Source organism: Mustela erminea, chromosome 18 (genome assembly GCF_009829155.1).
Source record: "Mustela erminea isolate mMusErm1 chromosome 18, mMusErm1.Pri, whole genome shotgun sequence".
Classification (NCBI taxonomy): Eukaryota; Metazoa; Chordata; class Mammalia; order Carnivora; family Mustelidae; genus Mustela; species Mustela erminea.
This window is the reverse complement of record NC_045631.1, coordinates 36,795,296-36,823,289: the sequence shown is the minus strand read 5'-3', so window position 1 is coordinate 36,823,289 and position 27,994 is coordinate 36,795,296. Positions and strand designations below refer to the sequence as shown.

Here is a 27,994-nt window from a genome sequence, read left to right as displayed (position 1 = left end):
TCTTCCCAAGGCAGATTGGAAATTCTGGGATCCCTGAACCAGCGATGGGCCTGCATTCCTCAAAATGCCCCAGAAGTCTGTACCACCTGTGCAGACATTAACATCAGCCCCCCAGGAAGGAAGTAATATAATCAGGATGCCAAAGGCCATGTACCCCTGCTACATAGCATTAGAAGAAAACATCCACTTACTGGGTGCTTACTATAGGCTATGCAATTTGCACACATAGTCTCATTTAATACTCGTAGTTTATACCTTATACAGAAGGTATAATTACCCCATTTCACGGGTGAGAAAATTGAGGCTCAGAGAGATTAGGAAATGGGTTTAAGGTTATATGGCTAGAAGTGACAGGTCCACCTGCTTTCAAAGACTGTGCATATAACCACTATGGGGCAGGGGTTCACCACCCCTTACCCAGAGGTCGAAGGTTGGAGTAGGGAATACAGGCCAGACCAGTCACGCCACCCATCAGACCACCCACTCCCCTGCCTTCCTGCCACTTCCCCAGCCCTAAACTTACTAGAATTCTGACTTTGTTTATATTGCAGGAAGCAGTGCTCAGAAATTATGGAGGTAAGTCTAGCAGGTTCCAGCTGTTCCTGGTGTGGGAGTTGAACACTTTTTGGAACTTTTCCTTGGCAAAAGCATGTCTTTCCTTCAGTGGACTAGCTTAGTATCAAATCCATTTGCTTCCTCCAAGCTTCCTAGCTTGGGGGAAGAAAGAGAGATGGGGAAGCTGGGGGATTTCCATTAGGAGAAAGGAGAGAAAATAAAAGGAGGTGGAAGGGCCACCAGAGTTCTGGAGCCAAGACTCAAGAGATTTCTGCAGTATGGCAGGTAAAGTGAGAAAGCTCTTTGTGGGGGTCAAAAGAGAGGCAACAAGAGGAGGCCCTAGGGAACACTAGGCAGAGAAGGGTGGTAAGAAGGCAAGAGCTGATCCAGGACCGAAAGTGTGTTTTAATTCTGAAACCACCGTGATCACAAAAGGAAGGGCCTTACCCCTTGACTCTATCTCCCCCACTTCTGGGGCGGGGCAGCCAAATAAGGTGCTCTCCGAGGCCAGAAAACACCGGCCGCACTGCTGGTCCAGCCTGTCTGAGCGTGTTGGAGACCAGTACCCGACTTGCGGTGTTTGGCAGGTTAAATAATGAGCACCCCTGCCTGTTGCCCATTCTCTCTTCTCTCTGCTTAGTTTGCTGCAAACTTCTGCCTGGCAGGGAGTTCCAGAAAGGGGTGGGGTAAAAAGGGTCCTCCAGACAGTATTTAATACTCTGTGATTTATAGGCTGCTGGAAGGGGAGGGGTGGGGGAGCTGTGAGGGGAAGCCCCTGGGACTAGTTTCCATGACGCATCAGTACACCACGGACAAGAGTCAAAGTATTTTCTTGATTCCTGTGCCTTCAGTTTCCAGAGACAGCCCACACCCCTCCTGGGGCCCAAGGCTTGGGTACCATCTAGGCTGAGACCCATGGAACTGGCTAGAATGAAACTAATGGATCCACATCCAAATCTGCAGGCTCTTCTGTAAGCCTTGCTCTGCCGGGGGAAGAAGAAATCTGTGAGGTCGAGCAGCTCAATAGCTGTTTTTGGAGGATTCCCTTTTTTCATGTACAAGAATTCTTTTGAACCCTCCATGGTTCCAAGAAAAACTATTTGAAACGTCCCTGCTTCAGGGGCCAGGGGGTTAAGTGCCAGGGATGGAAGGCTAAAAGCCAGAGATGCTGGTTGCAGGGATTCTTGGAATCGGGGCTAATGGCCTCCCTGCTGTGGGCTTGGGAATGCCAGGCCCAGGCTTTGGTTGCCCTGAGAGATGCAGCCATTTTTACTCCTGACTGAAGGGCACCACCTTCTGGGACTTTCCCTTCTCTGGTGAAAAACCAGAGCACAATATGCCCCAGGGACCCACAGGACATGTGCCCAATAGTCTGGAGGGCATTGAAGGAGATAATGTGGGGTACGATGAGACAGGTGCTTTATATAGTTTACAGTTTGGTTCTGGCTGGTGGGAAGAAGACGCCTTCCGTGAGAACGCCCGGTAATGTCCTTCATAAGTGTGATCTCAAAAGGTCAAGGGATGGGCCTTGAATAGCCCTAATGTCCCTGAAACAATCTATTGTACGGCTATTGTCTCTACATGTAAAGGAACCCTTCTTGACCCTATTCTGTACTTTTCTCTTTTTCTTGCCTCTGGAGTTTCCCAAGTGAATAACTCCACGCTACCTTGTCCCGAGACCCGAGTCTACCGCCTTTAAGCCTTAACAACAAGAGAGTTCACCCATGTTTCTTGAATTCCTACTATGTGCCAGGCATCACACTCGGGGTTAGGGGGATGGAGGTGAACAACACACATAGTTCACTTCTTTGTTGAGTCCACAGTTAATTTTCAACAGATTTTCCTTTGTGCTTTGGGATTTGGTAATCCAGAAGGCAGATAACTGCTTTCCATTTTCACATGTGGGGCTCAACTCCTCAGCCTCCCTCCTTCCGCAGTCTTTTAAAGTTTGCCTCATAGGGTGACTTTCCCACTTTTCCCTTGGCTAATAATTGACATGACCTTTCTCTGGACTCTGATGGGTCTTCCTTGGGAGGCAAGTGACAGGAATTAGGCACTATATTTTGTATACGAATGTGATATGCATGTATATACACGGGTAACACAACGTTTTCTAACTTCCTTCATTTAACTGTTGGCCATGCTTTCAAACACCCAAGAGTGAAATGGGGTGAGCGCCTATCAAGCACGGTGCTTGGTACTGAGGATACTGTGGTCTGGGGTGTATGTTAGGGGATGGAAGATAAAGAATCCAGAAGTCACACAAGTCAATGTGTACCTATAAACGGAGATGAGAGTTATGAAGAAACGTACAGGGTGCCTAAGGGTATAGAAATGGAACCTGAATCTAGTCTGGAAGCTTTAGGAAACAGTTCCCTCAGGAAGTGACATTTGGCCTGAGATCTGAATGATTAGTGGAAATAGGTGAAGAAGAGTATGAGGAAGAACATTCCAGGCAGAGTAAAGTGCAAAGGTCCTGAGGTAGAAGGAACCAGTGCCCTCCAGAAGAATTGCAGGGAGGCCAGAGAATAAGGTTGTGTGAGATGAGGACTCCAGCTGCCAGGTAAGGATCCTAGTCTTTATTCTCCAGAAGTACATGAAACAAAAATCTACAAAAGAGCTAAGAGGTGCACCTGGGTGGCTCAGTGGGTTAAGCCTCTGCCTTCGGCTCGGGTCATGATCTCAGGGTCCTGGGATCAAGCCCCACATCAGGCTCTCTGCTCAGTGGGGAGCCTGCTTCCCCCTCTCCCTCTGCCTGCCTCTCTGCCTTACTTGTGATCTCTCAAATAATAAATAAAATCTTAAAAAACAGAACTATTTAATTAAAAAAAAAAGAGCTAAGAATGGCTGTTTTCCCCAGATTACTGATGCTGTTCATACTTGTCTTAAAGGAGAATGGTAATAATGGCCTGAAGTGCTAGGAATTTTCCCAGTGTCCTGGCATGGTGTGGCTCTCTCTGCACTGGGGAGGCCCAGGACTCACCAGCCGGCCCCACAGCCCTGCAGCCCTCGAGGCAAGGGATGGCCCCTGCTCATGTGGACAGAGGAGCAGGGTGGAGGGTGGGTGGAGTGCTTTGCCTGAGGTATCAGCTCTGCAGTGACATCTGGAACAGCCCCAAGACTTTTCACTCTTGTTCCTAGATAACTCTATCATGTACGCCCCCCCTTTTAAAGGCCTGCTCACCCTGCCACCCTTCTTGTACAGCTGTTCTTCCCACCCAATCTGGGGAAGGCCCCTGGATAAGAACTCTTGATTACCCAGAACCTGGGGTTCTGACCTGCTGAGTTCCAACCTCAGCACTGTCTAGAACCATGTATATTTACATACCCTTGACAGATTTGCACTGGTATTACTGGAAGTCCTGGGAGTAAAGGGTCGTGATGGTTGGGTGGTTAGCCTTTAGGAAGGCCTCTCCTTCTTTCTTGGACTATTTTTGGGAGAATGTGGTTTGGTGTAGTGACATCTACTGGCAAAGCAAGGCAGGTAAGCTGATGACCAGATAGATGCCCACTTATCCTCAAGTAATTTCTAGACTAGTAAAAACAAACAAACAAACAAACAAACAAAAAAAAACCCCAATTATCTGAAGCCCCTGATATTGGTTAGAGCAAGGCTAAGAAGCCCACAGTTGTGGGTTTGGACCATATATGTGTGGGTTTGCCTTAAACAGAGAAATGTTTTTCCTAGTTGCAGCTTGCCTCCCTAACTTTGGCCAGTTGGTTCATGTTTGGCTACAGTTAGTCACAAGGGAGACTGGGTAAGCATGTGTATATGACTCAGAGGGACCCATTCCTAGCCCCCATTCCTGGGAAAGCATCTCCCAACAAAATAAAAAGACCCACAGTTTACAAATGGCAAAATTCAGGGTCATTTTTCATCCTCCCGAAGCTTGATTGGTTTGGGAATTTTTTTTCCCCTTCCTGGGACTCGGTTTCTCCTAGGTCACTGGGAAAATGCTGTTTACATAACCATCTTCAATGTTCCTGTAATGGGCAAGACTACTTTTATTTATTTATTTATTTTAAAGATTTTATTTATTTATTTGACAGAGAGGGATCACAAGTAGGCAGAGAGGCAGGCAGAGAGAGAGGAGGAAGCAGGCTCCCTGCCAAGCAGAGAGCCCGATGTGGGACTCGATCCCAGGACCCTGAGATCATGATCCAAGCCGAAGAGAGAGAGGCTTAATCCACTGAGCCACCCAGGTGCCCCAAGGCAAGAGTTCTTTTAAAGTGGCCCCTTGCCGCTTGCTGAGGTAAAAATGGAGACTGCCTCCTCAGGGATTTCATGCCTGTCACCTCCACACTCCATTCAAGGGGCCCTTCTCTCTCAGTAGCCTGCACACTTGACTAGGAACTTACCCCTAGAGGTCACAAGCAAGCCAGAGGGAAACAGGAGAAAACACTAGGCAAGAATTACAAAGCAAAGGTTCTGCGTTCTTAATAACACTGACTCTGTAACCAACCGGGGCTCACACAAAGCATCTGCCTATCTATTTATCCATCCATCCATCCGTCTGACCCTTGTTCAGACTCAAAAAGAAAATCCTCAAGACCCCAGCAGAGAAATGGGTAATGAGTAGGATTCCATGGAAGAGGAAACAGAACTAGTAAAGGAACACATGGGAGAGACGGAAGTAAATCCTTACCAGGAATCAAATCCAAAGTACATCAGAGGGAGGCACAGTTTTCATTTTGACTAAAATTGCAAGATCTTTTTCTTTTCTAAAATTTTATTTATTTACTTGACAGAGATACAGAGCACAAGTAGGCAGAGCGGCAGGCAGAGGGAGAGGGGGAAACAGGCTCTCTGCTAGGCAGGGAGCCCAATGCGGGGCTTCATCCTAGGACCCTGTATCATGACCTGAGCTGAAGGCAGAGGCTTAACCAACTGAGCCACCCAGGCGCCCAAGATCTTTTTTTTTTTTTTTAAGGATTTTTATTTTTAAGTAATCTCTACACCCAAGGTGGGGTTCGAACTCACAACCACAAGATCAAGAGTTGCACACTCTAGACTGAGCCAGCCAGGCACCCCAAACTGCAAGATCTTATGAAGTGGTAACACTCACTTCTGGGAATAATGTCTTAAAATTGGCACCTCACATGATGATGGTGACACTTCACATTTGGGAAAGTCTTTGGGGAAAGAGAAAAAGTGATACATACATAAGGGGTAGACATAAACACAAAAGAGAACTACAGAGGCGTGCAGACACTCCAGGCAGCGTTACCTGATGTAAAAGATCCTCAGTAATCCCACACAGGGGACTAAGCACATATGTCACAGTACCATAAGGTGACGTCACACAATGATCATAATTACAATTATGAAGACCATAGAGAAACATGGCGCATGTGGAGAATACGTAAATATGAAATTTCATGTAAACAATGGGTGCATCTATACAAAAATATGCACGATAATAAAATGTGTTCATGTGGTGGAAAATTGGAAAGGTCATCTGTGAAAAAGAAAACTAGCTGTGTGACAGCGGCGAGATTAAGGTCTTATTCTCTCACAACTTATTTAGTGTTGGGGTGCCTGGGTGGCTCAGTCCGTTGGGCCTCTGTCTTCAGCTTAGTTCATGATCCCAGGGTCCTGGGATTGAGCCCCATGTCAGGTTCCCAGCTCAGCAGCTAGTCTGCTTCTTCCCCTCCCCCTCCTTTTGCCCCTCCCCCTTGCTCATGCTCTCTCTCACTCCCTCAGAAATAAATAAAATCTTAAAAAAAAAAAATATCCAAGCACCTTATTTACTGTATTTCTGTTGTGTTAATGTTTGAAAAGGTGGAGGGGTTAGCGCAGGTGAAAGTCATACTCTCCCAGCCCCCTCTATACACACTTGTCCTACATCTTCTGCTCCAGGAGGGGAAGGACCACATCTGCTTATCCATGGTTGCACTCAGCTCCCAGCCCAATCCTAGCACTTATCAGAGGTTCAGTAAATATTTGTTGAATGAATAAATGAAAGTGCCTGCTGTCCAGAAAGTCTTAACCCGGGATCACTGGGCATGTTCCATTTGGGGAGTGAAGAAGAATTTGGTTTTGCTCAAAGAAAAAAAGGAAGGCAGGGCACCTGGCTGGCTCAGTCAGTACAGCAAGTAGCTCTTGATCTCGGGGTCATGAGTTCAAGCCCCACACCAGGCTTAGAGCTTACTTAAAATAAAATAAATTTAAAAAAAATGAAGGCCCATCCATAAGAACAATTCCCCTGTCTTTTTGATAAGTGAATTTGGGCTTGGAGAACCCAGGGAGAGACAGTCTGCTAAAGCAAACCCAATTACCACCCAGGAACATATGTCGCCCTGAGGCCTTTGCTGCCATAACAACACTGTGTAACTATAACTACAGCCCTGGAGGGCTTTGGCCCTGTCAAATATGGAAAAGGATGTCTTTATCACACGCAGCCTTTGTGCGCAGACTGACTTCCCTAGGGAGCTTAGATCAGGGAAGGGAGGTAGATAAGTGGAGGAAGCGGGGAGGTGAAGGTCAGGAGAGGGAGAATTGCTATTGAATCAGGATTAGGGTGGTTTTTTTTTTTTTTTTTTTTAAGCAAGTCTCAAAATGTAGTTATTTGACTGTTTAGTTTTGGTGGTTATTTATAACCCCAGCTGCAGAGGCGGGGAGCTGTGCCTGAGCCTGCTGGGATCTGTCCCCTGTCTTCCCCCGGGGGTGGGGTTGGGGGTGGGTGGTAGATAAGGCTGATGGAGAAACCAAATTCACAAGGCGCCAAGAAGGTAAGAGAAGTTCCAGTCCACCTCCAAGAAGACTGAGACAGAAGTGACCCTTAGTGACTGTGCTGACTCCATGTTGAAGGCAGCTGTGAATGGAAAGATTTGAATATGAATTACCGTCCCATCAGCAACCTCTGAGGGTCTCCCAAAGGGCCAGAGACTAGGCCAACGCTTCCACTGAGAAGTCACGAGATTGGCCTGGCTATGCTAGCCACTCCCAAGGGCAAGGCAGTCTTCTCCACCTTATAGGTGGATGGCTAGATAGGATAGTGGTCTGCACACAAAGTAACTACCATCTCTAACCCCTCCTGGGCATATCCCTGGTCAAAAACAGGCTTCAAGGAGAGAGGGTGGCTGGTTTTGGGCAAGTCTTACCTAACCAGCCAACACCTGGCAGTGGCCACTGCATTTACTGAGCCCTTGAAGAGGTCAGGCGGCCAGGGAGAAGCTGGAGACGGGGTTGGGGGGGTTGGGGGTAACTCGGCCAGGCAAGGCTCCCAACCTCCAGGAGCTCCCAGACCTCTGAAGCAAACAACAAACAACTCCACTTTGCATTTGAAATACCTAAGCAAGGAGCCTGATGCCGGGCTCGATCCCAACACCCTGGGATCATGACCTGAGCCCAAGGCAGACGCTTAATGACTGAGCCACCCGGGCACCCCAAGGGGAGCATTTTAAAGGAAACTGAGGGATCGTTTAGAGAGCTTACAAATGGGACTGAAGAGACAAGATATAGATACAAGAAAGACAAGACAGCAAGAATGCACAAAAGATCAGCCCTACGCCCCCTGCCCAGTTCAGTTCCTCAACTCTGGATATGGTTATTTTTTGTTACAGAGGGATTCTCACTGGTCTCCCTGCCCCTCTGATGAGTCCCCCTCACAGCTTGTAGAAAGAGATCTGTTAAGTGCTAGTGTGATCGTGGGACTACTCTGCTTAAAGGCCTTCAGAGATGTCCCATCACCTCCAGTCCAGGCTCCTCAGCAGAGCTTTGCCAAAACCATTCCTGCCTCTTCTCTGGCAAACCCCCCAACTCCACCCTGCCCTCAAGTCAGTCAGTCACCACCGCATACTGTGCTGCTCTGTCCCTCTGCACTTTCCTGCACACTGCTGGCTCCCTTTGCACTGAAAGCCCCTCTTCTCCTTGCCTGCTGGCAAAGTTGTCTGTCCCATGAAACCCCATTCTTTCACCTATTCTAGAAACCCTTTCCCTTACCCTCCAGACAAAACACTCTACTTCCTCCTCTGTACCAGGTCTGACCCTTGCTTGTCCTTCTATTTTTCCACAGTATTTGGGGACCATGAGATTACTGGCTTGGGGACACATGGTGTTTTGCCCCTATTGGGTGTGGCCCAAAACCTGAGATAGAATTCCCGGGCTTATCACTCCATGTTTCTTGAGCTGAGGTGAGGTTGAACAGACAAAGGCAAACAATCGCTAGACTCGGTAAAGATATATTCACTAACAGTAGGATGTTAGCCAAGGCTACGGTGACTGAACTATAAATATCACTAACGACAGCCATTTACAAAGTATTTACTGCAGCAGGAACTGTGTCAGTGTCTCCATTTCATGGATAGGAAAACTGAGGCACAAATTAAAAAACCTGTCAGAGAGCAATGCAGACAGAAAGTGGCAGAGCTGAAAGCCAGTTCCTGATCTGACATCAGAGCCCTGGACTGGGTACTAGTAGAGCTATGACTAAAATAAATAGGAGTTCCTATTATCTGTTTGGAAAGGAGAAAGAGGAACAGAACATCAAGCAAACTGTATAAACTGTATAAATATAGCAGTCAATGTAAAATAATGTATCACTATGCCCTACTACTTTAGAATGAATACATCAGGAAATACTTTTTTTTTTTTAATTAAGATTTACCTATTCATTTCAGAGAGACAGACAGAGCTGGAGAGAGAGTGGCGGGGGCGGGTAGGGGGGGCAGAAGGAGAAAATCTTCATGCAGACTCCCTGCTGAGCTCAGAGTTTGACGTGGTAGGCTCTATCCTGGGATCCACCAGATCCTGACCTGAACTGAAACTAAGAGTCAGACACAGCCTTCTAAGATGCCAAGGTGCCCCAATCAGGAAAAGCTTTCTGAAGAAAGTAAATGTTCAAGAAAGACGTATCCAGGCAGGAAAAAAAAAAGCCTGTGTGAAAGTGTAAAGGCAGGAGAAACAGTGGAGCTGAGCAGCCTGTGAAGTCTGGTGGTGAGGCTGAGCCCGGGCAACTAGCCAAGAAACTTTGAAACCAACATCGGTTCCTGCTTCAGGAGCTAATTGCGCCATGATGAAAATGTTCTTTAAAGTAAAGATTATATTTGATTCAAATAAAGAAAGGAAGGAAAAAAAAAAGAGCTTTTAGGGTTCCCTTTTCCCCATTCTAAATATAACTAGCTGTTCTACTTTCCTCTTAAGTACACGTTTTCCTTTTGATCATCTCTCTATCCTATTGACGTTAGTGTTTTTTCACCAGAGTGCACACTTTCCAAGGAAAAGAACCATGTCTAAATGAAACTGTAAATTCTTCAGCATCAGCTGTAGTGTTTGGGAATTCAGTGTAAGCGATTAATGCTGAACATCTGTAATGCTGGTATTTGTATGATGAATGGTTAAGTTAGGATAGGATCTTTTTTTTTTTTTTAAAGATATTTATTTATTTATTTATTTGACAGAGAGGGAGAGCGATCACAAGCAGGCAGAGCGGTGGGCGGCATAGGTGGTGGGGGGAAGCAGGCTCCCCGCTGAGCAGAGAGCCCTATTCGGGGCCTGATCCCCAGACCCTGAGATCATGACCTGAGCCGGAGGCAGAGGCTCAATCCACTGAGCCACCCAGGTGCCCCAATAAGATCTTATTCTAAAATACTAATTTCCAGGGAGGGATATTTCATCATCTTTGAGTGCTATCCATTCAGAGACTGTGGAACAGTAAACATGTTCTGATTGACTGGCAAGCATTTAGTGTGGGTGTAGCATGGTCTGGGCACACTATTAAGGATGACACACAAAACTGAGACAAGGTTTTAACACAAGATCGTCTTACCCTAGTCTGGGAGCCAGAGCATCCACGACTGACCTCAGGAACACACCAGGTAGTGCAATATAACAGTAATAGTGGGAAATTAAATGCTGAAGAGATACAAGAGGAAGAAACGTGAGCCCTTTTCCAACAAGTTCTTATGTACAGTTCAAGCTTAGGTAGGTCATTCAGAGGTATTTATATGAAACACTTAAAGCTAAATACTAAATACTGAAAGCTGCGGGTCTTAACCACTAACCCAGAATATCCCAGACAAGGGCAGTGCTAAGGGCCTGGAACTTGAATTCTTCAGAGTCCTCTGTTTTTCTCAACAATCAGATGTTGACTTTCTGCTGCTTTGTTCTTTAGCTTGGCTGGTGGGGGGAAAGTCAGGTGAAACTGGGGTCCAGGATTCTAACTTAATGACTCTGAAAGCATTTCCTCCAGCGAGGTTAAATCCTCAACGCCTGCTCTCCACTTCCCAGCTTTTTAAAAATGGCTTTTTTAGCCTGACATCCTTGACCAGCTTTTCCTTCCTCTCACAACCGACCCCATTATTATTATTGTTGTTGTTATTATTTAAATACCCATTGCCTTTTTAAAAAGCCAGCTTCACTAAAAATATTCCTTCCTCTTCTTCCCTCCCCCAACTCCGGGCTCAAGCATTTTGATTTCCAGAGATCACTTGGGCTAAATGGAGTTCACTGCTTCTCCGACTCTGCTACTGCGCCGGCACCCACCCCCACTCCCGCGGGCCACCCAGGGCTCTCAAACCCAGACAGAACAGGGGAAGGAGGTGGGCGCTCACCGTTGAGTGAAACTGGGGATTCTTTGGAGCTACAGCTTCTGGAGAATGGTTTTACCTCTTTCCGCGACGTGAACGGCTAACTTACTTGCTGTTCGCTAAGGGCAAGGACAATGTCTCCTCTACCAGACAAACGAACTTCCTGATGATGGACGCTACCCGTTAGTTCCTTTTACAAGCCCCATTCCCACCACTTTGAGATACAGAATGGCTTTCAAGATACAATTTCTTGTGCAAAATATCCCTTCCCAACTTCGAATTTATACGATAAACAGAAATGTCCTTTAGCCAATTAGGCAACGAAGGGGTTAAACCTCAGCCACCTGATGGATTCTGGGGGTTTCCTTCCTCGACTTCAGAAATTAAAACGACCGGGAAGGGAAATTTTGCCCAAGGTAAAAATGAGAATGGCTAACTTCAATTGTCAGGCTTCAGCCCCAAACAAGAATGGCTGCCCACGTCCACAAAAGGTGCCAATCCCCTAACTAAAAATGGCTGGCCCGGATTTCCACAACTGTGCTACTATCTGCCCAGTTCCAAAATGGCGCTCACTAGCCTCACCAGGAGGAGCGAACCTCCCAGCATCCTCTCTGGCCCTCAACGTCAGGTGACGCGAGCCCCAGCCGGAAGTGAAGGAAAAAGCGCCTCAGCCCGCGGCGCCTGCGCAGAAGGGTCTAGACGCTGTGAAGCAGGAGGCACTTGGGATCGTCCGCAGGATTGGGACTGCTACAGAGGCCGCCACGGAGCCCGCCGGAGCCACCGTTCCTACTGCTGCTGCTGCCGCTGCCCGAGTCGGAACTGTCGGGCCGCAGCCGCCGGCAATGCCGCGAAGGAAGGTGAGAGGAACGGGACAGAAGGGATGGCGGGTGTCTAAGGGCAGTCGATTGAGCAACGTGACGCAGTTGGCCACGCCTCACAGTGGTTGGGTTCCAACTTCCCGCTCCCCCGAACCTAGCTCAGCAGCCTTCTCTTCTGTCCATACCCAACAGAAAAATGTGGGCCCAATCCTGGCCTCGGCCTATGCTTGCAACTATTCCCGCCCTCTGCTTGCCTGGCTCGGAGGCGTTCTTCTCGTTAATTGGTCGCTGGAACGCCTAGAAGCGTATTGATTGGCTGGTGGCACCGCCCATTTGGGTCCAACGGTCACCTCCCCGCGTGCGGGGGCGGTGTCGGGGCCGGGCCCTACGGCTCTGCGACTGGCTGTGGAGAACGATCCCTCCTCTCTTGATTGGCTAGGCTTGGCAGTCTGTCCCGTGGGGGCGCGGTGTAGCAGTAGCGCCATTGGGTGGCACGAATCCCCGCCCTTCCGGCCGGTGATGCTGATAGGTGCATAGGCGGGGTTTTGGAGCATCCTTCCTTTCCAGGCGGGGGGCACAACAAAGCAGAGGACTGGGTGGTTGGGAACCAGCGCCCACTCCCTAGGGATCCCACTCAGGCCTGTTGCATCTAAGCTGTAATTTTTCCTTATTTGCCCAGTTGGACAGCGGACAGAAAATGCGTTCCAAAAGGCTAAAACTTTCCAGAGTTAGATAGGTTCTGTAAGGTCACCTAGGGACACCCCCATTACTTTTCTTTGCAGCTGAACAAACAGAGATGTAATGGAGTGCCCCAAGCCATTCCCATTAGGCAATAATGGAGCCAGGACTGCAAAGCAAATCTAATTCAATTCAACACATGTTTATTAACTACTCGCTACTGTGCTAGTTGCTGGAGATTCACAAATTAATTAGACACGATCCCTGGCTTAAGGAGATCACAGTCAGATGGGGAAAACAGACATATAAATAACTAGAAGGAGCTAGTAAATTCTCTACTCCGGGGTATATGCTAAGTATTGTGGGAGGGAAGTCAGGGAGCAATTAAGTCTGCTGTGGAGTAAGATGGGGAGTAGATGGTGAAAGCTAGAGAGGAGAGCTGAATTCCAGAGTCAGACCAGGAGGGAATGGTCAGGGATTCGAGTATCTGGGTAATGGACTAGACGACCTTTAAGACTCCCTCTTCATCCTGTGGAATTTCTGTGACTGGAGCCTCTGCTCTTTTCTGAGCAGATTACGCTTGAAATATTTGGAAAGCTGTGTGGTATTCTTGCTCATTTCTGCAGAAATCTTTCTTTTCACAGAGGTTTTCAAACATTTGTACCTTTTGTTTTCTCCTAAAATGGCCTACACTCATAGGCAGTATTTATGTTAAGGCTCACCAAATGCTGGAATAGTACTGGTGCCTTGGAATAGGTCCATAGTCCCTTTTCTGCAGTTCCCAAATACAAAGAGCTTTTGAAAATTTAAGTGTTTTTAGTAACTTATTTGGTTGGCAAAACCTGTCTTAAACTATCCTGAGCCTACTTACAGTTTCTGTGTGTCTCATTGGGTGATTGTTTATATATTCTGCTGTAGAAATATTAATGTGTTTGATGATGCGTGTTTCTTGCGGGATATATGCAAAATGTTCCCTTTCCAAAAAGTTACGAATTTCAGACACAACTGGCCCTAAGGGTTTTGAATTAAAAAAAAAAACAAGGGGCTTCTAGCTTGAAGTTTTGTAGGGTTTTCTAAGCAAATACTCTTCCCCTTTCTGGCTTAGGGAAGGGTATATAGTGTTAATGTTCAATCGTTAAAAGTTGTCTGTATGACTAGTCATGCTTCAGGAAGCTAATAATTGACAAATAATTATTAATTGAAGAGATGATAAAAATCTCTGTTCTTAAAAATGTACAAGTCTTCATGTGCAAGCTACTTTTTTTTTTTTTTTTTTTAAAGCACATTTGGTACATGTGGAGAAACTTCATGGGTAGATAACATAAGAAAGAAGAATTTTAGTCTTCTTCTTTAAGTTCTCTTGGGATCAGAGTTGTGGATCATGATATTTAGAAATAGTATATGGTTTAAAAAAACATGATGGCCTTTCGTGGAGACTTTGAACAAAAGCTACTCTAAAGTTAAAAGGAGACTAGCACTGATATTTTTCCTACCACCATGGACTTTAAGTGCCTAGTACTGTCGGCCAGACCATTTTGAATTGGTACTTTTATTTCCAGTTTGTAGTGCTGACCGATAAATGGCCTTGTGTCAGAATTAGTGTTAATGAAGTAAGAATGCTTTCTTTCATTCATTTAAGAAAAGTGCATTATTTGTAGGTTGTTCCGTTTAAATGCCTTAAGTAAAGGGAATTTGGCGATGGAATCCTTCCTTCGTGTTTTCGGGATCATGGTTCATTTTATTTCCAGTGTTAACACAAACCCACAGAATAATTGCTTCTGTGCTAATGTCTGGATCTATGGTGTTACAGAGGAATGCAGGCAGTAGTTCAGATGGAACCGAAGATTCCGATTTTTCTACAGATCTCGAGCACACAGACAGTTCAGAGAGTGATGGCACATCCCGGCGATCTGCCCGAGTTACTCGCTCTTCAGCCCGGCTGAGCCAGAGTTCCCAAGGTATAAGAATTCATTCTTCCTGACCATACCTCACAGCCTGCTCACTGGTCATCATATTATTGTGTTAATATGGAAACTGGTCCCTTGGCGTGGTGTAGGTGACAGAATCTGGTAAAATGCAGAGTGAATGACTGCAGAAGTATCAGGTCTTTAAAAAATAGTTCTGTTGGGGGTATTGTCTAATCTGTAGACCCAAAGGAACTATGTCTGATGTAATGGCTGTGTGACACATGGATGTCTTAAGTCGCTTCACTTTTTTTTGGACTACAGCTTTTCCATCAGTAAAATGGGAATGCCGTCTCTTCACTTCCTGTTGGAATGGTTTAGACTTAGGGCCTTAGAATAGTCTCTTGAACTTGTTTTTTGAGGAGGTTCAGTACTTCTCCATACTTCCAAAACTTACATTTAATTCTGTAATGTAGTCAGACACAATTATTAGATATAATTAGTTACACCCAACTGTCAGTTGTTAAATACCTAGAATTTCGCTTTGGTTGTACAGAATGGAAAATCTCTGTGTTGGAAGGTAGTTTGAAGGCTCTCTTGTGCAATTGAGTTGTCTCGGCTTAGATTTGGAGGGTACCCCTGAATCCCTCCTGGTTCTGCTCTGGGATTCTCTGGGGAGGGAAGAAGGTTGCAGTTAATGCACAAAGCTGGTAATCAATAGGTGATAACAGATTAAGGGGAAGGGGGGAAACTGTAATAGGCTTCAAGCACTTAAATAGTACCCATTTGGTCACTGCTTCATGAGCACATTGCAAAATAGAGAAAAAACGATATTTCAAGCAAGAAAACGGGAACATTCTCCACAGGTGTTCTTTATTTTATTTTTGAATTTAACGTTTCAGTTGAAGTCACGCTGTTGTCTCTTGAGTCTCAGTTTGTGTTTATTTTTTGAGCACAGTGGGAATAGCGATAAATGACTGCTGTAATTCAGATACTATGCTTACTGGAATGCCGTGATAGAAAAATCAGAGTTCCTGCCCGTAAGGTGCTCACAGTTTAGTGCAAGATACAGAAATGTCAGTCGATCGTGGTTGTGCATTGTGGTAAGGGCTCTGAGAGGTTGGCATAGCATATTTTGGAAGCTCAGAGATGGGTCCGGCAATTTGGGACAGGTCTCCAAGGTGGATCCTAAAGGATCTAATAGGACTTTACAAGTTGAAAGATGGGAAAATGTTATTCTAGGCAGAGGAAACTATATGCAAAGGAAGGGTTATAATATTCTTACAGAGTGTAATTGGTCATTGCCCCAGACACCTGAAAGTTGTAAGTATTCAAAACAGCTAGGAAATACCTGGGCCCTGGGTCTCTTCCTAGTTGTTATACATCATAACTGGAGACTTGCACAACTCCCAGGGGCATTGTTCACAATGTAGTCTATGTAAGGTGGCCTTCTCAAAAGCAAAATGTAGGCTCTGTTATGAATTGAGCCTTCTCGAGGTATGCAAGCTGATAGCCTAGCTCTGTGTTGAATTCTTTTACTGAAAAGCTTGAGAATTTTAGTTTAGTTCTTAGGAGAACCTGTGAGATTTACATATCACCTTAAAGATCTTTTGTCATCTAAAATATGGTTTAATTTCAGCTTTGAATCTTTCTCTAGTTCTTTTTTTTTTTTTTTTTTTAGATTTTATTTATTTATCTTGACAGAGAAAGACACAGCGAGAGAGAGAACACAAGCAGTGGGAATGGTAGAGTGAGAAGCAGGCTCTCCACTGAGCAGGGAGCCTGACGCGGTGCTCAATCCCAGGACCCTGGGATCATGACCTGAGCTGAAGGCAGACGTTTAACAACTGAGCCACCCAGGCACCCCTCTCTAGTTCTTTTTAAAGTATCATCAAATTAGAGATGTAACGAGGCTGCCAGGTGCTTCAGAATAGGTTTTGGTATCTTAAAAAATTCCAAAACCATGTTCTTGGCCTCACTTTTTGTAAACCTATTATGACTTTGCTTCAGAGTATCAGCATGATCAGGAAGAACACAAGAGATCCCTAAAGAAAGGAAATTTTTGTATATTGTTATACCTTTAGTAGTAGATAAAATATGTGTTTTTTGGTGGGTTGGACTAAGGGAAGAAAGAGAGGATGCAGCTAACATTTAGAAAGCACTAGACTAGGTACCAGGGATCATATTCAGTGAAATTTATATGAAGTATCTCACTTCTTACAGTAAACATGAGGAACGTGCAGCTAGTGTTTTACCTTTTTTATAGATCAGGGAAAGGCTTGAAGAGGTGAACTTGCCCAAGATGCTATAGCTAGGCGGTATGGTAGAGTGGCATGGAATGGGAGTCAGTCTTGATTCCAGAACCTAAACTGTTAATTTTATACTGTATTGCACCTCTACTTCTGATCTAGGTTCTTTAGCTTATACTTTATTTAATAGAATAGATATGTTAACTATTTGTTAGATTTTTGTGAAGTATGAAGAGGAGGGCATACATGCTAATAAATCATATGGATAAGAAATAAAACAAATTTTCTTCTTTTCTCTTTAAATTATTATCTTTAATATTGGGGATCAGATTCCAGTCCTGTTCGAAATTTGCAATCTTTTGGCACTGAGGAGCCTGCTTATTCTACCAGAAGAGTGACCCGTAGTCAGCAGCAGCCTACCCCGGTGACTCCGAAAAAATACCCTCTTCGGCAGACTCGTTCGTCTGGCTCAGAAACTGAGCAAGTGGTTGACTTTTCAGATAGAGGTGAGTGAATATAGGATCATTTGGTCAATTACAGAGAGGATCTCATCAATTCCCTCTTAAGGAAAGCTTGAGGCCACTGCAGATAGATGCCCAAGACTGACAATATTCAGCTAGGTAAATGATGTTTGCCTGATTCCTTTCTTGAATGTGTTGCTGAGGACAGTTCTGTACTAGAGTACTCTTAAAGTTTAGAGTAACACATAAATTAGATGGAATCCATAATAGGCAAAAGGGACTGGAGACCTTTTACCCATAGATGAAGAAAGCTTGCACCAGATTTTCCTATAGTCATGCTTGTCAGTCCACTTACCTCTGAATTTCTGAGGAGGAGTGACCTTCGAAATGGGGGTTGTGAGCTGTTGAGATTGTGATTCACCAGCCCAAATCAGATGCCTTAGAGCACGGGTTATAGACTGGGGCACCCAGCCTGCCAACATGCTCTGTTGGTTTGCTTGCATAGTGTTGACCTTTTTTTATTTTTATTTTTAAAGATTCATTTATTTATTTTATAGAGAGAGAGTGGAGAAGCAGAGGGGGAGGGAGAGCGACAAGCATACTTGCCAGGCTTGATCTCAGGATTCCCAAGGTCACAACCTGTGTTGAAACTAAGAGACACTTAACCGACTGTGCCACTCAGGTGCCCCAGTGTTTACATGTTTAAAAGTTTGTTGCCAGCATTTGGAAGTACAGAATTTCATAAAAAATGAAGAAAACCTGGGTTACTAGTTTCTTTTAAAAACTGGAAAGCTCTGGGATGCCTGGGTGGCTCAGTAGGTTAAACCCTCTGCCTTCAGCTCAAGTCATGATCCCAGGGTCCTGGGATCAAGCCCCGCATCCGGCTCTCCGCTCAGCAGGGAAGCCTGCTTCCTCCTCTCTCTATACCTACTTGTTATCTTTGTCAAAAAAAATAAATAAAATCTTAAAAAACAAAACAAAACGAATAAATCCTGGAAAGCTCTGAGAACATGAGGTGGTCATTCACTCACTGTATTGACTGAATTGGAAGAGTAGTTGTTTTCTTCTTCTTCTTTTTTTTTAAGGTTTTATTTATTTATTTGACAGAGAGAGACACAACGAGAGAGGGAACACAAGCGAGGGGAGTGGGAGAGAGAGAAGCAGGCTTCCCACTAAGCAGGGAGCCTGATGTGGGGCTCGATCTCAGGACCCTGGGATCATGACCTGAGCCAAAGGCAGATGCTTAATGACTGAGCCACCCAGGTGCCCCAGTAGTTGTCTTGAGGTGGACAGTCAGCTCTCGATTTGGCCTTGCTCAGCCCTTGTACGCATTTGGCATACAACCCATGATTTATAATCTGAATTGTTAGATTACTAACAGGTTAGCTTGGGAGTCAAGTTCATTCACACACTCACACCAAGTATATCATCCAGAAGGACACCCATTTTTATTAATCTTCCATCCTGTGTGTTTCCTGGAAGGAAAGTTAGATGGTCATTTTATTTTAAAGATTTTATTCATTTATTTGAGAGGGGGAGGGAGAGACCACACAAGTGGTAGTGAGGGGCAGAGGGAGAGGGGGAAGCGGACTCGTCCCTGAGCAGGGAGCCCGAAGTGGGACTCAACCCCAGACCCCTGGGATCATGACCTGAACCAAAGGCAGACACTTAACCAACTGAGCCACCCAGGCACCCTATGGGTGGTTATTTTATTTTATTCTATTATTATTTTTTTTTTTAAAAGATTTTATTTATTTATTTGACAGACAGAGATCACAAGTTAGCCGAGAGACAGGCAGAGAGAGAGGAAGAGGAAGCAGGCTCCCAGCCAAGCAGAGAGCCCGATGCAGGCTCAGGATCCCAGGATCGAGGGATCATGACCTGAGCCAAAGGCAGAGGCTATATTTAACCCACTGAGCCACCCAGGCACCCCTGGATGTTCATTTTATTTTATTATTATTATTTTTTAAAGATTTTATTTATTTATTTGACAGAGATCACAAGTAGGCAGAGAGGCAGGCAGAGAGAGAGGAGGAAGCAGGCTCCCTGCTGAGCAGAGAGCCCCATTCAGGGCTCGATCCCAGGACCCTAAGATCATGACCTGAGCCAAAGGCAGAGACTTAACCCACTGAGCCACCCAGGTGCCCCATGGATGGTCATTTTATTTTTATATATATATATATATATTTTAAGGTTTTATTTATTATTTGACAGATACAGATCACAAGTAGACAGAGAGGCAGGCAGACAGAGAGGAGGAAGCAGGCTCCCTACTGAGCAGAGAGCTCAATGCAGAGCTGGATCCTAGGACCCTGGGATCATGACCTAAGCCGAAGGCAGAGGCTTTAACCCAAAGCTACCCAGGCGCCCTGGATGGTCATTTTAAAGAAAGATTTCTTCTGTCCAGTTTTGATTACCCATGATGGGGGGCTTATGAGAAACACAGATAAGTGAAATGTACTAGGATAAATCCCAAACTGAATTTTACTCAGAATGTAAAGTCACACAAAGTAGTTGTTAGTTTCTTTTCATTTTCCTTGTAGCTTTACAGCAGGTAAGTGACTAAAAGTCACTGGTTAAATGATAGAGGATCTGGGAAGCCCATTAACTCTTCCAAATAGTAAACCTCTAAATAAAAGAACCCCACTTATGAGCTTCTACCAATTGCTTTTGCTTTAGAAACTAAAAATACAGCTGATCATGATGAGTCTCCACCTCGAACTCCAACTGGAAATGCCCCTTCTTCTGAGTCTGATATAGACATCTCTAGCCCCAACGTGTCTCATGATGAGAGCATTGCCAAGGACATGTCCCTGAAGGACTCAGGCAGCGATCTCTCTCATCGCCCCAAGCGCCGTCGCTTCCACGAAAGCTACAATTTCAATATGAAGTGTCCTACTCCAGGCTGTAACTCTCTAGGTGAGTGTGACTGGCTTCATAACACCTGTGTTCCGTGGTTCTCGCCCTCTGGAATTAGGATCATGAGGAGATGTTCTGTGTTCTCCTGTGATTTAGCTTCTTGGGTTCTCAGTGGCGCTGAGAGCATCACTGAGTTGCCCACATGAGTAGAGAGTATTTTTGCTTCTTGGTTGCAAGGACAAGAAGTGTGATGCACCAATCAGTTTCCTGCGAGTTTCTCCCTGCGAAAATATTCCTCCTTTTTCCTGCAGATACAAAACGGAAGACCGGTTGTCTCTAAATGGCTCATTGTGTTGTGCACAGTTCGTGCTTCATGAGGAGTGTAACTAATGCAAAGTACTGCTTGTGTGGCCAGAGCTGCTAAGAAAATGAGAGAAACAGAGTTCTTATTGCATGGTCGTGAACGTAAAAGGGCGCAGATGAGATCCTGGACTTTTGTGACTTCAGTGGTTTTAGGCTTTGTATACTTGATAAGTATAAACCGAACAAGTATCTCTTCTCAGATAGAAGAATATCTCAGTGTTTTCTTACGACCTTTACCTCTACTGGCAGATTCTTATAATTGTTTAAACCAGTGGTCCTTAAGGCGAGCTTCTGTGCAGACGTTGGGATTAAGCTTTCGTTTAGAGCTAGAAGGCGCTGATGGAGATTACAGACTTTTCTCCACTGGGTCTACCTCTCAAATTGTGAACTTTTCAGCAGGGCTGTCAGGTTCCGAAAAAAGGTAGAACAGCTGTTGCTTTACAGGCCCACAGTATGTTTTCCCTAGCATTTAATGTATTTGGATCTTTTCCTGGTCTTAGGACCAGTATCTCTGATAATCTCAACTCCTCAGAATGCCTAGAGCATAAGTTCCCCTGAACATCACACCAGTCATCACTTGAAGAAGCTAATCATTTTAGCCTAAATGAGTTTTCTTGGGTAAATGGTGGAAAAACTAAGCATAGACATCATCATGTAAACACTGGTATTTGAGTGCTAGCTAATGCTTCAAGAGGGTGAGGGGATCTACTCGCCAGATGGCAAAGAGACTCAGGCCCTACTTGTCACTCTCCCTGCTTCCCTAAATTGTCACTTTCATGTGCTCTGTTTGCCACATGCCAGACACTGTTTTAGGTTCTGGGGGTGTAGCTGGGAACATGTCCAAGTTTCTACCCTCTGAAGCTTATAGTCTTAACTGGGGAAGGCAAACCAGGTGGATATGTAATACGTCAACTAGAGATATTTCCTTGAAAATTAGGGAGTGCTGAGAGAGTAAGGTATTGTGCATATATACAACCACACAGACACACACACACATACACACACACAGAGACAGACACACTCATTCACTCTCACACAGCCAAGTGCTAAGGCTGTGGGGCAAGAGAATGTTTAAGCAGTTTGAGACACACTTACGGGCCAGTATGCCTAGGGCAGAGCAACCAGAATGGGCACAAGGAGACGAGGTCAGAGTTGGGCCTAACTGTAAGTTATTTATGCTCAGTACTTAACCCCCCTTAGTGGGGTAGATGAGAGGATAAATGTAAATCTGTTGCATCAGAGGAAAGTTTACTTTGACTTTTGGTGTTAATGTACTGGCAAAGTTTGAAAGGTACGAACCTGAGCTTCCAAAATTATTTTTGATAAGGGGGTACCTGGCTGGCTCAGTGGAGCCTGTGACTCTTCATCTTGGCATTGTGAGTTCGAGTCCCATGTTGGACATAGAGATTAGTTAAAAAAAAATTGCTGAAATTATTTTTGATCCTGTCCTACTCTTTATGTTCAGCAAAATAACATCATTAATTTTTAAAAATAATTTTGGCATAAAAGTAGTCTGTGCTCGTGAAAACTTAAAACCCTGCAAGAGCCTTGAAATGCATAAAGGTTTCCTTTACTCATATCCCTGGATATAAAACTATTCTTGGTAGTTTTTTTTTTTAAAGATTTTATTTATTTGACAGAGCGAGAGGGATCACAAGTAGGCAGAGAGGCAGGCAGAGAGATAGAGGGGGAAGCAAGGCTCCCTGCTGAGCAGAGAACCCAATTCAGGGCTCGATCCCAGGACCCTGAGATCATGGCCTGAGCCAAAGGCAGAGGCTTAACCCATTAGCCACCCAGGCGCCCCTCTTGTAGCTTTTTATGAATGCTTTCAGTAAGTTTGTGTGTACATGCGAGCACATACACATATATTTCTATTTTGTTATCCACAAAAGGGAAAGTACGATGGTTTGGCATCTTGGATATTTTACCTTTCTCAGAGTTTCATCTGTTTAAAGAATACAGAGAGGGGCGCCTGGGTAGCTCAGTGGGTTAAAGCCTCTGCCTTCGGCTCAGGTCATGATCCCAGGGTGCTGGGATCCAGCCCCACAATGGGCTCTCTGCTCTGCGGGGAGCCTGCTTCCTCCTCTCTCTCTGCCTGCCTCTCTGTTTACTTGTGATCTCTGTCTGTCAAATAAATAAATAAAATCTTTAAAAAAAAATATTAAAGAATACAGAGAATTCTATTATATTGATAGTTTATATAAATTTTTTACATTGTCCCGTATGGATTGATCTTGAGATTATTTCTCATTTTATTTATTTTGAATAATACTGTAGTGGATAGCCTTGTATGTGTGTATTTTGGTATCTTCCTAAGAAAACCTGTAGGAATAAATTTGTAGCAGTAGAACTGCTAGATCAATAGACTGGTTATCCTTTTTAACACTTTTGATATAGACACATTAGATCGGTTTCAGTTTATATATTCCAGAATAAGACATGACTTGAATAATTTACCCAGAAGTTATAGATGCATAATATCTTAGAAAGAAATACTTATACAAGTATTTTTTTAAGAAATATCTATAGAAAGAAGGCTTTCTGTAGTATCGATGCTTTACATTTTATACATGGTGTTTGATCACTGAGGGTAGTTTTTTCTGTGCAAGATAAATTGAATGGATCTCTAAAATCATATTTTTAAATAATACAGTCCTGGAGAAATGGCAGCCTGCATATCATATGTTAATTCCTCTCTCCCCCAGTACTTGGATTAATTTCATCCTGTAAAGCTTACTCCATAAATCATGTATGATTTTTTAAATGCCAATGTCTCCATTACCCAAAGGCTTTTTAAACCTTTTGGTTAAAGAGATGTGTAAAAAGGAAGTGACATTCAGTTCCCTGTGTGTTTCCCAAAGCCACATGAAAAGTAGAAAAGTGAGGAGATGACCCGTTAGATAAAATGAGCTTTTTGTATTGTTATTTACTAACATTGTCCACTCATAAGAGTGCCTTGTGCTAACTTCCCATTTATTTATTACAGTGTTAGATTAGTTTCAGGTATGTAGTAGTGATTCGGCATTTCATATATGAACCAGTGCTCATCAACATAAGTCTACTCTTGATCCCCTCTATCTATTTTACCCCTTTCTCCCCTCCCTGCTTTGGCAGCCGCCAGTTTCCTGTATTTAAGAGTCGGGTTTTGTTTTTTTCTTTGCTTTTTCCTTTGTTTTGTTTCTTACATTCCACATACGAGTGACATCATATGATATTTGTCTTTCTCTGACTGACTTATTTCACTTAGCATAATACCCTCTAGGCCCATCCGTATCACAAATGGCAAGATCTCATTCTTTTTTTTTTTAAAGATTTTTTAAAATTTATTTGACAGAGAGAAATCACAAGTAGATGGAGAGGCAGGTAGAGAGAGAGAGAGAGAGGGAAGCAGGCTCCCTGCTGAGCAGAGAGCCCGATGCGGGACTCGATCCCAGGACTCTGAGATCATGACCTGAGCCGAAGGCAGTGGCTTAACCCACTGAGCCACCCAGGCGCCCCTGATCTCATTCTTTTTTGTGGCCAAGTAATATTCCACTGTGTGTGTGTGTGTGTGTGTGTGTGTGTGTGTGTGTGTGTGTGTGTGTAGAGAACACCTTTTTCTTTATCCATTTGTCTATGAATAGACACCTGAGTTGCTTTTATATCTTGGCTCTTGAAAATACTAACTGCCTATTTAAAAGTCTGATTACAGAAGAAGCCTGAATCTTTATAAATTTTTTTTAAGATTATTTATTTATTTATTTGACAGACAGAGATCACAAGTAGGTAGAGAGGCAGGCAGAGAGAGAGGAGGAAGCAGGTTCCCCGCTGAGCAGAGAGCCAGGACCCTGGGATCATGACATGAGCCGAAGGCAGAGGCTTGAACCCACTGAGCCACCCAGGTGCCCAAGAAGCCTGAATCTTTAAACAAAATCAGTCCCCCGCCAAGAAAATAAATATATTTAATCTGGTTCAGAATTATCAAAATATGCTTATTTGTGTATTAGAAGAGTCCATTTTCTTTATTTTCCATAAGTTTCTTTTGATTATTGAGAACTCAGTTCAGATTGGATAGCATTGCATAATAGAAAAGAAGGAACACTTAGTGTACATATAACTTGAAAATTTAGCTTAGGAAAGTTAGATTTCACTGAAAGGAAATGTTCATTTTTTTGGTTCCTTTATTATAAATGTATGGCTTTATGACTTTTTTGGAATTTGAGAAATACATTATCAGAAGAACAGAAGGAACTACAGTTGATACTGAATATATACAAGTATGTTCAAAGATTGCCAGATCCATTCTGTGGAAGAAAAGAATTCATTGTGGGTGCAAGTTATGGCCCGTCATTTACCTCTTTGGTGGATTCAGTCTGTGATCAGATAATATATTGGGTAAAAAAGATACAGCAAAATAACATGGTTGATGTACAGAAAACTATCGTTTGATGAGCTTAAATCTTTTATCTTGCGATTGAGTTTTTCCCTCTTTTAACAGGACATCTTACAGGAAAACACGAGAGACATTTCTCCATCTCAGGATGCCCGCTCTATCATAACCTCTCAGCAGATGAATGCAAGGTAATTGTAGTCATTACTTGACGTGTACTTACCCAGTGAGTGCTGTCGTAAGGTTTGCCAGGCACTTGGCTAAACCCTGGGGATCCAGTGTGAACAAAATAGGCAAAGTCCTTTTTCTTATATTCTAGTGGAGGAAACGTAATAAAAATACAGTTAAAAAAAAAATAGTTGAATGTAAAAGAATTCTAGGAGGTAATGAATACTTTGAAGGGAATTAATAGGGAGATTATATATGGAATATTTGGAGTATCATCTTCTAGTTCCTTGATACTTTGCTTTGAAAATTGACTTCAGCGACTGCCAGGCACCTTTTCCATTAGGAACTAATTTGCATAAATATGTGATCTCAATATTTATGATTTAGGTTCTCTTCTCATGAATCTGTGAAGACATTTTGCTCTTTAAAGTTTTTCAGAATTATTTTCCTATTTCTCTGTTTCCGTGGAATATTTTCCCTTTTTGTTATTCTCAGTCATGCCTACTCTTGGCTAATTCTTGTTTTAAATTCTTGAGGACTATAGTCCTAAATAACCTTTGGGATTTGGGGTAATGGCTTTGGGGGAGAGCCCAGGATCCTCTTTTACATGTTCCTGTATGGGTTGTTGCTACCAAGGATGGAACTAATAATAGGGAAGCAAGAGTCGAAATGTTCTTAATTAAATGGTTTGCGTGGGTAGTATTTGGATAGGTTATCCAAGCTCATTGGATCAAAGTATTAACTGTCGTTCTTGTGGCTGTTATTTTCTGACAGTGCCAAGGTCACAGATTTATTCCTGCCTGAGCCGGTTTCATCCTATGAAAAATTAGAATCCCTAGCCAACATTAGTTCTTTCTGAGTCAGGAATTTGGTTTCTTATTCACAACTAGACCACACTATGGGACATTTCTTGATGTGTTTACTCTTTCAGCAAAGTAGTGTACTTTGAATGCTTATATGGATTTTAAGGTTAATGAAAACATTCTTATTTTTCTTCATTCCAAATCTCTTGTGTAAGGAAGGTCATTTCTTTTGCTCCGTGTAAGAACGAGTGGTAGGTCTTCCCATTATCTTGCCATTTGCCTGAGACCTGATCAAGACAGGAACAGCTCGGCCAACATCTGCATCAGATGCCGACAAGGCGCTAGGTCTTTCTTTCTCTGAAATGAACCATGATCTCTTTTTGAGAGTTGTCCTCTGCCTCTTGTCTTTAAGTATCATGATGGGATACTGTGGATGGTCTCACATAGAAGTCTTCCTGAAGTACAACTTGTAAATTGTTGGCTTGTGGCAATGTGAACAAGTTAAGCAATTTATTTTTAAAAAAGAGGAAGAAAGAATTCAGTTTGGGGAAGAAAATTCTGAAAAAAAAGGAAAGCATTTCTTGAGTCTTTCCTTTGTTATGCTTTCTTTTTCACGAGAGCAGTGAGGCTCCACATAATCCATCTCTACTGCTGGAACCTGGTGGCTCTGGGGAATTTCTGAAAGATCTATATTTTTATTAACATTTAGAATCCCAAATGGAAAAATTAGACTAATTCCTGCATTTACTGAAAGCTCTGTGATTTTTAATTTACTTGCATATATGTGATTACCCTTGAGTTTCCGGTAAATGTTTGCAGTCAAGGATATTGCCATTTTCATTCCGTTACAGATTGCCATGACTACATACCGTGACAGGTATCTGAGGATTCTCTGAATGGGATAAAAAGACTGCGTTCAATGAGTTGACTTTCTCATGGGGGGAGGCAAAGCACATACAGATGAATAAGTAGAGAAGAATTTCATGCAGTAATAAATGCTGTGAGAAACAACAACAAAAAAAGATACAGAGTGGCTGTTTTGGGGGTGATGGCTGTTTTGGCGGGGGGCGGGGGGTGACGGGTACGGCACTGCTTTTGTGCAGGTGGTTAAGGAAGACCTTCCAGAGGAGTTGGTGTTTGACCTGAGTCGTGGCTGAGGGCAAAGAGACTGTTGTGTCCGGATCTAGGAGAAGAGTTGTAGGTGGAAGGATGGGCAGGCACAAAGGCTGTGAGGTAGAGATCAGCTGCTGGGTTGGAGGGGCCAGAAGTAGGCCAGTGTGACTGGCGCATAATGGGAAATGAGGAAGGAGGATCCAGATCCCAAAAGACCTGTAGGCCTTGGCACAAGGAGTGTGTCTTTAATGTGATGATGGTGGGAAGCACTTGGAGGGCTTTTAGCAGAGGTGTAATATAATTTCTTAAATGCTTTTTAAAAATCAAAACTGTTGTGTGTGGAGAGTGGACTGGTTGGAGGCAAGAGTTTGATGCAGGGCAACTAGTTGGAAGGGTGCTCCAAGGCTCAGGCAGTGGCTGGTGGCCCGGACTAGCGTCATATCCTCGGAGATAGTGGGAGCTGATCGGATTCAGGATGTATCTCGGAAGCAGCCTGATCGACTTGCTGATGGATGTCATGAGGAGAGAGAAAGAGAAGCAGCAAGGACGACCTTCAAGTTTTTGACCTGATGAGTTGTTTAGAAAGTGTTACTGTCTGTCGACAGAGGGAATGTTTGGGAGTTGCAGATCTGTGGGAGAATACCAGTCATCGTGTTTTGGCCGTGCTGAGTTTTGGTGTGAAGTGGAACAGGCGGTTAGATGTGAGCCCTCACTTCCAGAAGGTGAAGCGGAAACTGTTGGAGAGCTGATGTGGTTTGCCTTAAGAACGCATAACTGCCGAGTTCAGTTTCCCTGGAGACTTGACCCCCCAGCTATCCACCTTTGCCTGTGCACATCTTCACCCCGTTCTTGCACTTGCTCATGGTTTTTTGTTTCTTACCCATTGTGCGGCGGGAAGGGTCCAGTCTCCGAGTCCCCAGACTTCATTAAAATCTTCGCCTTGTCACCACGTAGCCCCGAGGAGTGCACTTCTCTGATTCTCAGTTAGTGGCCGAGAAAGCAGATGGTGAAGCCTTCCTCGTTCTTGGAGAGATGGTGATAATAAACGTGAAGACTCTTTGAAAGTAAAACCGCAGCGTGAATTCAGGGGATTTCCATGATATTCTTATTCTTTTACATAAACC

General features: G+C 44.1%; 2 protein-coding genes across 5 annotated transcripts in view; one reads left to right on the top strand and one right to left on the bottom strand.

Annotated features, from left to right (window-relative positions):
• FAM117A (family with sequence similarity 117 member A) overlaps positions 1-11,172 on the bottom strand; it is a 64,351-nt gene extending 53,179 nt beyond the window's left edge. Inside the window, exon 1 of the mRNA XM_032322666.1 lies at positions 11,110-11,172. The gene's annotated coding sequence lies outside the window, so the exon portion shown is untranslated. The remainder of the gene's footprint in view (positions 1-11,109) is intronic.
• A 460-nt stretch (positions 11,173-11,632) lies between these two features.
• KAT7 (lysine acetyltransferase 7) overlaps positions 11,633-27,994 on the top strand; it is a 34,261-nt gene continuing 17,899 nt past the window's right edge. For 2 of the 4 annotated variants that reach the window (XM_032322661.1, XM_032322659.1), the window contains exons 1-5: positions 11,777-11,942; positions 14,392-14,539; positions 17,064-17,240; positions 19,875-20,114; positions 24,895-24,977. In XM_032322661.1, the coding sequence (XP_032178552.1) occupies positions 11,928-11,942; positions 14,392-14,539; positions 17,064-17,240; positions 19,875-20,114; positions 24,895-24,977 (663 nt within the window). In that variant the 5' untranslated portion in view covers positions 11,777-11,927. Of the gene's footprint in view, positions 11,943-14,391; positions 14,540-17,063; positions 17,241-19,874; positions 20,115-24,894; positions 24,978-27,994 lie in introns of all 4 variants that reach the window. The other 2 variants (XM_032322658.1, XM_032322657.1) reach the window with 1 other exon arrangement.